Source organism: Archocentrus centrarchus, chromosome 22, assembly GCF_007364275.1.
Source record: "Archocentrus centrarchus isolate MPI-CPG fArcCen1 chromosome 22, fArcCen1, whole genome shotgun sequence".
In the NCBI taxonomy this organism is placed as follows: domain Eukaryota; kingdom Metazoa; phylum Chordata; class Actinopteri; order Cichliformes; family Cichlidae; genus Archocentrus; species Archocentrus centrarchus.
In genome coordinates this window covers 13,373,166-13,387,045 of record NC_044367.1, presented here as the reverse complement: position 1 = coordinate 13,387,045, position 13,880 = coordinate 13,373,166, and the positions used below count along the sequence as shown (strand labels likewise).

General features: G+C 41.5%; 1 protein-coding gene across 1 annotated transcript; it reads left to right on the top strand.

Annotated features, from left to right (window-relative positions):
- The first annotated feature begins 207 nt into the window (after positions 1–207).
- Positions 208–7,425, top strand: LOC115772395 (uncharacterized). The gene is made up of 2 exons (XM_030718618.1): positions 208–489; positions 6,048–7,425. The coding sequence occupies exon 2, from the start codon at positions 6,073–6,075 to the stop codon at positions 6,985–6,987; it is 915 nt and encodes a 304-aa protein (XP_030574478.1). The 5' UTR covers positions 208–489; positions 6,048–6,072; the 3' UTR covers positions 6,988–7,425.
- The last annotated feature ends 6,455 nt before the right edge of the window (positions 7,426–13,880 follow it).

The following is a 13,880-nucleotide window of genomic DNA, read 5'->3' as shown; positions in this document are numbered from 1 at the left end:
AAAAGCTTGAGATCAATGGATCGGCAGACTATGCACCCTGCACGCACAAACAAGTGCACGGACCCACGTACACACTCCAACAAACACAGAATGCTGTGGTTTGATGCCAAGATTGACCTATCTGGAGCCCGTCAAAAAGCCTTGAGAAAGACATACAAGCACATTAAAAGATAGACGGAAATGTGATAGGTTGATTTTATTATTCTATTGATTATTAATCAAAGTTCATAATTGAGGTAAATATCTCCATGGGAATTGTTAAGAATATAACCTATCATTCTTCCATCGGTGATCTACTTGTTGAGCCTTTTTGTTAATGTGTGGGATATGTGATCGTTTAGTCATACCTTGCACTGCAGGAGGGGGGCACTCCGGCCGTGGTGCTTCATTCTCAATGAAGCTGCTGAAGGAGAAGCATCGCGTTCGAGTGTATTTATTGATTTCCTTTCCCCTTCTCAGGGTGTAACATTTTGGAGGCACCGCTGGGATGAATGTGATGAGGGTCCGCTGTCCCAGATAGATGCCCTGGTCATCATTCAACCCCTTCCATCTACAAACGGGCTGAGAGATACGGTGTGGTGGTTCCGCGACCGAGCAGAGGGATCCGCATGCAATCTGAGGTCATCTACTGGTACCAGGAGAGCTACACTGTCTATTCTGCAAAGAGAAGGTCCTGCATCACACTAATACATTGTAAAAACTAGAGACTGAAATGGATTCTTCAGAGTTGGAGGACTTGAAATTAGAAGTTTTTGGTGCTTTGTACACATTGAACAAGGACACTTTGATTGAAGTTTGTGATTTTCTGTGTATTGGTGGTTCAAAACTTGAAAATGTATCAGGTAGAAGCCGCTCCTCCCTAATTTCATATGTCATAAGGCACTTAGAAAGAGAGGAGCTGGGCGAGCTTGAGGATCAAGGTATGGCTGAGTTCCTGGTTTTGAAAGATAAAATCGCTGAGTTGCAACAGGCTACTCAGAATAGTGCACTAGAACACATAACCTCAGATGCTAACCTGACAAATGAGACACAAGAGCAGGTCACCCAGCCTTCAGAAGAAGAGCGACTGAAAAGAGAGATAGAGACACTCCAGTTGGCTTTAGCATTATCACGACTGGAAAAAACAAATCCAATTAGTGGAGCCAAACAGTCTGTGAGTGGGAAGGATAACCATGCCAAACAGGTCCCCCAGCCCTGCCTATCATTACCATGGGGCCGAGAATTCAGAATAGCTGGCCAGATTGGTGAGCCAGGCCAAAAGGACAAACTTACCTTCTCCAGTCTAGCACACCAAATTGAACAAGCCATCAGCAAAGGAGTTCCTGAACTAGAAATAGTTGATGCAGTAATCAGGTCAATAGCACCAGGCTTACAATTACGCAGTTATCTGGAGGGCAGAACCAACCTTAACTTGCCTACCTTGAGGAGGATTCTGAGGTCCCACTATCAAGAAAAAGGTGCAACAGAACTGTACAAACAGCTCACATCAGAGGTCCAGAGTAGTAAGGAAACCCCACAAACCTTTTTAATTCGAGCTCTGGATTTGAGACAAAAAATCCTATTTGCTTCACAGGAAGAGGAATCTGGTTTAAGATATGATCCTGTCCTTGTGCAAAGCATGTTTCTCCACACAATTCTGACAGGCTTGCAGAATGACAACATCAGAAGTGACCTGCAGCCATACCTCCAACAAGCAACAACTGGTGATGAGCTGCTTCTTGAGAAACTCAATGTTGCCTGTGCAAATGAAGCAGAGAGACAAAAGAAAAAGAAAACACTTTCCCAGGGGCGGCCAACCACTGTGCACTCACTCCAGTCTGACACTCCTGCAGATAAAAAAGGAAAAACCCAAAATCCTGAAACCAACATCAAACCCCAGTCCGACCTGCTGAATGAACTCAAAGAAATACGTTCTGATATGGCATTGTTGAAAAACTTGGGCGCTGAAGTTGCACAAATCAGAGAGGCAATCCAACAGCCCAATTCAGCACAAACACAGTACTTTGCCTTACCCATGGTGCCAGAATGTGCTCCTCCTCCTCCTCCGCTCCAGCACTGGCCACAAAACTGGTCTCCTGCAGGGTCGGGACAAAGAGGTGATACAGCTCAGAATCAGCCGAGAGTTGCACCACAACGCCAGTATCCCACTCTAAATCGTGCACGCCTCAGAAAGTGTGTTGGCTGCCAGCAAAGTGGAACTGAATATTGCACCCACTGCTATAGATGTGGTAGTAGCGAGCACTTCCTCGCAGGTTGCAGGGTGAGAATCCCTAGACAAGACAGGGATGGTCCTTTAAACGGAAGAGGGTTACCCCCGCGGGACAGGGAGTAACTAGTAATAGTGTAATGTCCCAACAGCTTTGCTCCCACTGTGGTGTTCATGGGAAACTCAAAAGACTCAGAAGGTGTGCAGCCTGTAAAAAAAGCATTTATTGTTCTAAGATCTGTCAAGCTGAACATTGGCCAAAACACAGAAAAAACTGTAATAAACAACCAAAACCTCAGGTAAACCAGCACATTCACCCAAAAACAAGTTCTGTACGCCCCATAAAGGTGGATAGCCAATCCCGTCTTGTTGCTCTTGTAGGGAAGCAGTGTATGGTTGAATGTTATATACAAAACTGCAGAACTCAAGCGTTATGGGATACAGGCTCCCAAGTGTGTATTGTTGATGAAAAGTGGAAACAGAGACATTTACCACATGAAAAATTAAAAGACATCTCTGAGTTACTTGATGCACCTGATGACTTGAAAATCACAGCTGCCAATGGACAGAACATGCCTTATAAGGGTTTCATTGAAGTCAATTTTAGTTTGGCTGCTGAGGGAGCCAACTCTAAAGAACTTGTTATTCCCATGTTAGTGATGAAAGGTGAAAACCTTCCACAGCCCATTATAGGCTTTAATGTCATTGAACAAATAGTGAAGACCAGTACTGTAGAGCAAATGGATACCGCAAGAACAGAGCAGCTGCATGAGTCATTGAGAGTGGCTTTCCCATGCCTTGGAGAGAAAAATGTCACTACCTTCGTTGATCTGGTGACTGCTAACCGATCACATGACTATGTGGTGAGAACGTCAAAAGAGAAAATCCTTGTACCCAAACACACCTCTGTGCAGATTGACTGTAGGGTGCAGACCAAGCCACTGAATAAAGACACTACCCTTCTCTTTGAGCCTGACATAAATCCTCAGTGGGCTGAAGGGCTTGAGTTTTGTGAGACTTTGATAACACTCAGAAAGGGTGTTCCTCCTTACATTGCTCTCGATGTGCAAAATCCCACTGATCATGACATTGAGTTATCAGGAAAAACTGTTGTGGGCACCTTACAGCAAGTCCAAGCTGTGTATCCAGCTACAATTTTAGAGAAACCAAATCAGTGTCCCCCAGTGTTAGTCAATCACGTGGCTGCAGAGAGTGGGCGGGTTCCTGACACTCCATGGGATCCACCAATTGATCTGAGCCATCTGAGTGAACCTGAAAGAGTGGTGGTACAAGGGATGCTTCGTGATGAATGCGCTTCCTTTTCTAAATCAGATGATGACATTGGGCGTATCGAAAAGCTGAAACTGAAAATATCACTCAAGGATTTGGATCCTGTGGCACGCACTTACCTGTCAGTACCGAAGCCACTGTATAAGGAGATGAAAGAATACCTGCACAACCTTATTGCACAAGGATGGGTAGAGAAGTCCAACTCATCTTATGCCTCACCAGTTGTCTGTGTGAGAAAAAAAGATGGTAGCTTACGTCTTTGTATAGACTACCGAGAACTCAACAAAAAGACTCACCCTGACAGACAGCCAATTCCTCGAGTGCAGGACATCCTCGACAGTCTTGGTGGCAACTCGTGGTTCTCCTTGTTAGACCAGGGAAAGGCCTACCATCAGGGCTTTATGGATGAAGAGAGCAGGCCTTTGACTGCATTTGTGACACCATGGGGCCTGTACGAATGGATAAGAATCCCATTCGGACTAATGAATGCACCTGCAGCTTTCCAACGCTGCATGGAAGAGTGTCTGGAAGAGGTGCGAGACAACATCTGTGTACCATACCTGGATGACACTCTAGTGTACAGTCACTCATTTGAGGATCATGTCAGTCATGTTAGGAAAGTGCTCCAACTGCTGAGGAATTATGGAGTCAAGCTAAAACCCAGTAAGTGCGAATTATTTAAACCTGAGGTTCGCTACCTGGGAAGGATTGTTTCAGCAGAAGGTAGCAAAATCGACCCAAGTGACACCATAGTAGTAAGAGCTTTGAAAGATAAGGCGCCAAGCAATGTGGGAGAGCTGCGGACTGTCATGGGTTTGTTAAGCTACTATAGACAGTATATACAGGACTTCTCCCGTATTGCAGGGCCCCTTTATGACTTACTGAAAGGCACAGCAGAAGACAATAATGTGCCGCAAAACAGGACAAACACAAGACAGTCTACAAGAAGGAGCAAAGCTGTACCATCCCATAAGCCAATTGTGTGGACTGAAAAACACCAGTGCATATTGGAACGTCTAATAGATTGTTTGGTTGAACCACCAATCCTTGGGTTCCCAGACTTCTCTAAACCATTCATCCTCCACACCGATGCCTCAAACCAGGGCCTCGGGGCAGTTCTTTATCAGCAACAGGATGATAAGCTCCGTGTAATAGCTTATGGTTCCCGAACATTGACTGCAGCTGAACGGAATTATCACCTACATTCAGGAAAATTGGAATTCCTTGCACTAAAGTGGGCTGTCACAGAGAAATTCAGAGACTATCTCTATTATGCGCCTACGTTCACAGTGTTCACTGACAACAATCCTCTCACCTACATTCTGTCAAGTGCCAAGCTCAATGCAACAGGATGTAGATGGGTGGCAGAGCTCGCAGATTTCCATTTCACCATCCGATATCGTCCAGGGAGAGAGAATGTGGATGCTGATAGCCTGTCAAGAATAAATGTTAAAATAGAGGAAATGATCACACACTGCACAGAGGAAGTGGGATCAGATTGTGTGGCAACAATAACCCAAGCTGTTGAGACACAAGAATCTACCTTAGCAAATGTCTGTGCAATGCTTTCCCCTCTCCAGTGTACAGCAGTCAGTGAAGAGACACACAAACCATTCCCAGTGGCAGAGATTAGGCAAGCACAGCAGGATGATGAAAACATTAGCCCAATAATGCAGTGCAAAATAAGGAATGAAAGGCCATCAAGACAACAATTCAATGCATTAAGCACCCACAGTAAGTGCCTACTGCGTGAATGGGAAAAACTTCATATTGATAACAATGGCATTCTTTGCAGGAAGACAACAAACAAGACACAGCTTGTACTACCTGAGAAGTATAAAACCACTGTACTGAGAGAATTGCATGATGAAATGGGTCATCAAGGCACTGATCGAACAACATCGTTGGTCAGGGATAGATTCTTTTGGCCTTACATGCAAAAAGACATTGAACATTATGTGACAAAGACCTGTACTTGCCTGAAACAAAAACCACCATGTAGAGAAACGAGGGCCCCTCTCACAAGTATTGTTACCACACAGCCATTTGAACTGGTGTCAATAGATTTTCTTCACTTGGACAAATGTAAAGGTGGATACGAGTATATCTTGGTAATCGTTGATCACTTTACTCGTTTTGCACAGGCTTATGCCACCACCTCTAAGTCTGCCAAAACAGTGGCTGATCGTATATTTAACGATTATGCCTTGAAGTTTGGACTGCCAGCACGGATACACCATGATCAGGGTGGCGAATTTGAGAACCAACTCTTTTCCCAGTTGAAAAAGAACTGTGGCATAGTAGGATCCCGAACGACACCTTATCACCCACAAGGAAATGGGCAGGTTGAACGCTTCAACCGAACACTATTACAAATGTTAAAGACACTTACTGATCAGCAGAAAACAAGCTGGAAAGAATCCCTGAACAAGTTGATCTATGCATATAACTGCACGCGATGTGAGGTAACTGGTTTTTCCCCTTTCTACCTTCTGTTCGGAAGGTCCCCAAGGTTACCTATTGATCTCCTGTTCGGTCTCACCACTGGGACAGGGAAAACAGACCACCGAGCATACATGGAGAAATGGAAACAAGAAATGCAGGAGGCACATGAAATAGTACGAGAGAACGCAAAGAAGGCAGCAGAGAGAAGTAAAAAACATTATGATGGGAAAGTAAGAAGCTCTGTGCTATGTCCTGGCGATCGAGTCCTTGTTCGAAACCTGACACCTAGGGGAGGAACTGGAAAGCTTCGTAATCACTGGGAACAGGATATTCATGTTGTGATCCGTCAGGTTGCAGAAGGCCTCCCGGTGTATGAAGTCAAGCCTGAGCAAGGAAGAGGAAGGTCAAGAACCATGCATCGCAACTTGTTGCTGCCGTGTGATTACTTACCTCTGGAAACTGAGCCAAAAGCACCACCAAAGCAAGAGAAAAGAAGGGTGAAGGAGACAGAGACAGAAAATGCAGATCAGAAAGAGGAAGATGAAGAAGAGGAATGGGTGTACTGTTACAAACCAGTAATACACTCTCAAATGCCCCATGCAGACGGAGTGATTGAGCGTGCAGACACACAACAGGACAGTGGTCAGGAGAAACAAAATTTGAGTGATGATGAATTGATTGAAGGAAGGCTCATAGCAAACACAGATGAGCCTGAAACACAGCAGGAAAATGTGCCACAGGAAGAGAACTATCAGGACAGGGATGAGAGCTTAGTTGAAAAAGCAGTGGATGAAATTCCAGCATTCCAACATCTAGAGCCACCTGGAGGAGAAAAAGAACAGACAGATGGTGCACCAAGGAGGGAAAGACGAGCCCCTAAAGTCTTCACCTATGATCAACTTGGGACTCCAACATGCTATAGTACAGCATATGGAAATGAAAGGCTCTACCAACATCAGCCCATACAATATCAACACATTCGACCAGTGACACTGTGGACCAATCCATTCCAGACCTACCAACCTATAAGTATGCAAGGATACTAGACACAGATTCAGTGCCGAAAATGATGAATGAAGAGAACAGATCACTAAATTTGGGTGATTAATTGGCGGTACCCTCCCACCGATCACGTGGTTGAGCCAACTAGGATATAATGACTTAAGAACCCTTGGTTTATGAGTGCTGTGATGTCGGGACGACATCTAACTTTGTAGGGGAGAGTGTGATAGGTTGATTTTATTATTCTATTGATTATTAATCAAAGTTCATAATTGAGGTAAATATCTCCATGGGAATTGTTAAGAATATAACCTATCATTCTTCCATCGGTGATCTACTTGTTGAGCCTTTTTGTTAATGTGTGGGATATGTGATCGTTTAGTCATACCTTGCACTGCAGGAGGGGGGCACTCCGGCCGTGGTGCTTCATTCTCAATGAAGCTGCTGAAGGAGAAGCATCGCGTTCGAGTGTATTTATTGATTTCCTTTCCCCTTCTCAGGGTGTAACAGAAACACACACAAATGAAACACTTCCACCTATATACCTCACTGAGTACATTCAGGGTGCACCTCAGCATCCCCCCTCCCTAAGCTTGTCATCTTGACGAATGGATGTGGGTAACTGTCAATTAAAATGAAATTCCATCTGGGGAGTCAAATGAGGAGAAAATATTCAATGAAGCACGCACACACGCGCACACACACGCACACACACGCACACACACACACACACACACACACACACACACACACACACACACACACACACACACACACACACACACACACACACACACACACACACGCACAAACAGTGAAAGCTTCTGGTTGATCCACAAGCTGGGTTTTATATGTGCAATACATCAGCCAGACAATATTATCAGTGACTACACCTCTGAAAACTTGAACATGATTAATTATAATTAATTAGGGAAATGCTGTGTGATTACTCAAAATTCATCACTAAAGTGTAGCCAGTAGCAGGCCTCCTGTGCTTTTTTCCCCCCTTTTTCTTTTTTAAATTTTACAACAAAGTGTTAAATTAGGAAGTTGCAATTTATGCATTTTCACATATTCCTTAGTGTTAACTCAAGACAGTCATTGTGGAAGTCCAACAAAATTACTTTCAATTATGCTGTGGCTGCTAATTAATTTTAAATGACATTTGTCATTTTTATTGATCTCTGATTGACATATCATAACCTTGCTGAATATGGTGTGTGTGTGTGTGTGTGGGGGGGGGGGGGGGGGGGGGGTGCCTTTTACACACTGGTACATGAGCAAGACCAAGAAAAAGATGAGCCGCCCATGTTAAATGCTTGAACCAAGTTTATAAAAAGCTGGTGGACTGCTTTATAAAGTGGAGCTAAATGTCAAGCATACATTACTCATACCCTCAGCCCATTCTCTTAATGCAAAATCATCACTATATGATTGAGACAAAAAATGACAGTGAAAGGCAGTATGCAAGCTTCATTACCCCAATTAATGGCAGTTCTTATTGCATAAGCAAAACTCATCTGAGGATAGAAGTCAATACCTTTGTCATGGTTATGATAATAGCTTTAAATGCTCATCAGTAGTAATATGCACAGAAAGAACTTGACACTGGAGCTTGACACTGAAGGACATCAATGCTGCAATATAGGTAATTAAAATGAGTGCTTCTCAGCCATTGCAATTAAACAGGCAAAAGTGTGTCAGGGACTGTGTATGATTTGTGTCATTAATTTTCATTACTCAGTGTTTATTAACCTTTTTATCTTGCGTAGTCCTGATGGATCCTGGGTATGTCAGGACTTGGCTGTGTGTGTAGCTTTTTTTTTTTTTTTCCACCTCCCACAGAATGCTCATATCATGGGAAATTTCATGTGCAGTCCAGGGAACTGTAAATGTTCATATTTTTAATACACAGTGCATTCATCAGTGGCAGAAAACTGCATAGTAATAGCAGGCGGTCCGATGAAGGAAATGTTATGGCTCATAATTAAATTTGAAATTAAGTGATATTTCATCTCATCTCATTAATTGGGAAAGAGGTCTTCTGCGATATAATTATTTATTGTTAGCAGTCATGTTAGGACAATCGTAATCCACTATGTGATATTAGATTCTTTTTTTTTTTCTTGTTTTAAATTCAGGTGAGATGCTTGTGAACATATAGAAGCTGTATATTTGTTGTAGGATGCACTATGTCTGTGTCATTATCATGTCTAGTTCAGATTCTTGGAATTTTCTGAAGTTTTACACATGTATACAGTACATAAACACAACTAAAAGGAGTCTGCAAGCGGGAACTCTCATTAATCAGGTTGTAATGACATTAGGCCTCTTCTTTTTTGTGCTTTCGGGGGTGGGGTGTTGCTCAGCGGTGATCACTATCACAGCTCAAAGCAGCAATCTCTGTTAAAGATGCATGGAGGTATGGATAGTGTCTGGTAAGGGATTAGGAACACGATCTCTCATTCTAGCCCCATACGTTCTTGGTAATGTCAAGAGGGGATCTGGAGAATAAATACCTTTGCCCAGATACATGGATACCAATGCCACCCCAGTCACCTGGTCTTAACTTTGATCAGTAATTTTCTAGTAACGAGATTTCTCTGATTTCATTAAATAGTCATTTCGCACCTGGAAGCCCAAAGCTTTGCTGAGAGATCAATGATCTAATCACGTTACTGTTAAGCCAATTGGCTTGAAAGTCCTTTGTGATATCCCTTTACTGTTTTAATGACTTAGTTCAGATTAAACTGGTTTTAGGAGCCAGGGATTAAGGGACACATTCACTGAGGTGGAAAAAGCTTTTTCTGATGCATAATTTATTACAAAGATAGGGAAAGGATTAACAAGGGCCATGTGCCAACTACTCAGTATCCACTGGTCAGTGGTTAAAACAGAGACCCCTAGGACAGGAAGGACATCACTGGACTCGAAAGATTTAATTTCTCTCTTTCTTTTGAATGTGAAAATAAATATCTTTTATATCATTCCTAAAAATGTCTCCAAGCTGTTGGTTCATGACTCACCACTTTCTCTTCATAGATCAAGTGTTGCGTGCAAACCTTGCAATGAATCAACACTATTAACAACCACCCTGACAATGATTTACTAAGAATAGTAGGTAATGATTTCCCGACTCACTGAGAGACACACAATTGTCTAATTTGCCCAATTAACATTTTAATAGTCACATACCCGCTCACCTAGTGGCTGCGATTAAAATTAGAACAGACTGCCTGATAACATTCCCACTTGCTGAGAGATTCATTTTAAAGTAAGATGCAGAAAGAAAACAGGAATAAAAATGAAGAAAATAATATGTTTTTAATGTCCAGGCAAGCCCCAACCCATTTACCATTCATTAAGTCATAGTGCTCTCCTATCTGTGACTGTTGTATCTCCCCTGCAGACAAAGTATGTGCTTGTCGATCCTTTGGAAACACGCGCTTCCTCAGACTACCTCATGCACGGCTGGCACTGGGAAAACATGTAAATAAACATAATGAAACACCACAGAGTCACATCTGCCAGTGAAAAGGAATAATTCTGCTGGCATGAGCCTCAGGCCCGAAGCTTTGTGAAGGCTCTAAAAAGTTAATTATGAATTGGAGACATGTGGTTGAACACTTTCCAAACATATTCTTCTCGCTCTCTATCCGTAATTTTTCTGGCTGTTTTCTTCAAGCTCTGTTTTATTTCCTTGCTGCCGTACTCGTCCTCTGGCTCCTCAATTATGTGTTCATGGGCAGCAGGAGCCATTTGCTCCTGCTTGAATACCATGAATAGCAATAACAGCACTTGAAAAACACATTACCAAACACAATTAGGGCAGCCATAGCTTCTGTAACATGCAAGGCCACTTACTCACAGCTATATAAACACATATTTACTTTTAAATTAAGTTTGATTCTCCAGCCCTGCAGTTGGGCTTCTTTTCTCTTTCTGTCATGAAATACATGTGTTTTCATCTCAAGTCATTTTTATGTATGCAACAGACTGGAGAGGAAGCGGAAGGTTTATGAACTAAAATTAAAAACAGAAGGAAAAAAAATATCCCGAGGTGGTTTTGCACTTGCTGATTGTAGATGAATTGCCATTCTGTCGGCCTGGGGACGCCAAAACATTTTTTTTTTCCTTCGCTAACTTGGTGAAGAAATGATAGGCTCTGACTGTGTCAGTGACAAATGCCAGATTCACCACATACTGACTAATGCAACTGAGAGGCAGAAAAGCATAAGAGCTTCATTTTCCTGAGACACCTTTCTCTAGTAAAACTCAGAACACAGCCCCTGGCTGTGCAGAAAGGGAGGCTCATAAGTATACAGTACACTCTGATGATCTCACTTTGTCTGACCTTGTGGGAAAGCTGAAGTATGAAGTGAAAGTGAAGCATGATTACAAATGGAGCAGTAGAATAATTCCATGTTATATGTGAGCCTTTCCCTATTTTTGATATAGCCAGGGCTATATTTCATGTCTTAAGCTAAATTATCCTATAGCTCATATGAAGAAGATATAATCATATCAAGAAGAACACAGTTTATAAAGATATTCCTAATGCTATAAATTTCCACCAACTAGATATTATCAACTTGTTTTCATCTCTTTCATCTGCAGATGCTGCTGGTGTCTCAGATGTACCTGCTTTGTTACCTTGATGCATAACCATATGTAGGGCCACAAAAAAAAAAGTAATGACCCCCCTTTTTCCCCAGTGGCCCTAATCCTCTTTTGCACATATTAGCCACTGTGAAATAAAGGTCCTTTTTTAAAAGCACAATAAGGTCTGCATGGTTTGCAGTGCGGCCTTAAAAACGTGGATTGTCATGGATTGCGGCTGCATTTTAGTCGGTGGTATCGGGGTGCTTGTCAAAACTGATAGAATCATGAAAGCAGAAAAATACCTTCTGATTGGCAAGAGCTTCATGTTTCAGTATGACAGTGATCCCAAATACACTACCAATACAGTAAAAGCATACCTGGACAGAAAAACACACAATGGAACACTAACAGACATGGATCGGCCTCCCCAAAGCCAAAATCTCAACATTAGTGAAGCAATGTGGGATCATCTTCACAGAGAACAGAAACAAAAAGCACAACTTATGGACATCCACACTCGGTCTGGCCCACTGAGCACAGTGCTATAAATGATACATATATCATATAGTTTTGCCTTTTTAATCTCTTTGTATGCGATAAGCCCCGGTGATGGAGGACACACCAGTAGGATTGTCTCTTATATGTTATTGTTCCTTCATTTATGCTCAGATTAGTTTGATGCTTGAAGACGCAGTGACCAGAAATAAAAACTTCCCTCAAATAATCTGAAACATAAAGTAACGAGTCTGTTCTGAAAATGTAAGGAGTACAAAGTACAGATATTTGTGTAAAAATGTAGGGAGTAAAAGTAAAAAGTTGCCAAAAAAACCAAACAAAAAACCTTGTGTAAAGTACAGATACCTGAAAATTCTACTTAAGTGCAGTAACAAAGTGTTTGTACTTCATTACTTTCCACCTCTGCCTGTACCTATTTCACCATTTCCCTAGTAAAATATTAAGAAATGCAAGACTTTTTCACAGTACTGTACAAACTAAAAATGTATAAAAATTATGTCAACAAAAATATCTTAACTAAATCTAGAAATAGCTAAATAAAAGCCACTAAAATGTGCCTCAACTACTGTACACATACACCAGCATGTGAATGTGAATGTAATTGTATTCTGTGAAAACCAGCAAAAACATAATTAGTTAAGAATGGACTTAATCCACCTCTGGGAAAATATCTCAGGATGTGCCTTTAATGGAGGTGTTTTTGCTAGAAAGTGCACCTGCTAATGCGTTATCATATAGTGCTGGTAATTATCAAACTGCATTATAACACCTCTGAAAAGCAACATGCAGTGGATGTGTAAACCTTTGCACACCACCTTCTGAATGAGCATGAAAGCATTTCAGTGTATCACGACTAATTATCATATCTAAATATCCAAACGTCAGTGTGACTCTCAAATACCAGTATGAGTGTGTCTTTGCAATGCACTAGATTTTAACTCACACTGTGAAGTTATTAATCTGTTCTCCTCAACTCATCTCATTGTCCGCTGCATAATGACAATCTGTGTTAATTGTGACTGTTTATAAAATGGAGCTCAACTTTGGAGCCAAGCTGTGCTAATCTCATCATCCTCGTTTTCTTTCTCTGCACCACTAGGTTTGAAAATCAACTATTGATGTTCCTTATTACATTAGGTGAGCTGCTTGATGGCAACACACAGCTGCAGGCCGTTTGTATGGATATCCTATTGATCTGATTTACATATATAGAGAGTTTGTTGTTTGTTGCTGAGCAGACACTGTGTGTGTTGAAGTGAACTATGGAAAATGTGACATTCTCTGTGACTCTGAAGAGGTGCTTTTATTTGTTTATTTTTTAATAGCGTCAGTGACAAAAGATTTATCACCACTCTATTCTATAAAAAATGTGGAATAGCCTATGTCTAGAAATGCCAGTTTGTGCCACATAATATGGCCAAGATTTTAGCTTCATCTGGGCATGATGTTTATATGAATTAAAAATTGCTATTTTATATCTTCTTTACCAGGATTGTCACTGAAATAAGTACATACTGTATTATCACTTTTAGTGGAGAATAATAGTAGTATTTTTGAAAACAACCCATGTAACATGATAGAAATATGTTGTGATGTCTTTGAAAATTATTTATGCTTCAGTGAATTTCTATAAAACAGATGTCGAGAGAGCGGTAAGTCACAGAAATAATGGAATCACTCAAGACAGGAAAAGCTGAGTGAAAAATCCCCCCAAAGCACCAAAACTACCATTTGAATTAATATACAGATTATATGAAAGCTCTACACATGACTAACTGAACATCAAGCAATTTTTTTTATTGCCTTATTGGAACAATTT

Excerpts from the sequence above, each read along its gene's own strand:
- LOC115772395 (XM_030718618.1), top strand. The coding sequence starts at position 6,073 with ATGGAGAAATGGAAACAAGAAATGCAGGAGGCACATGAAATAGTACGA.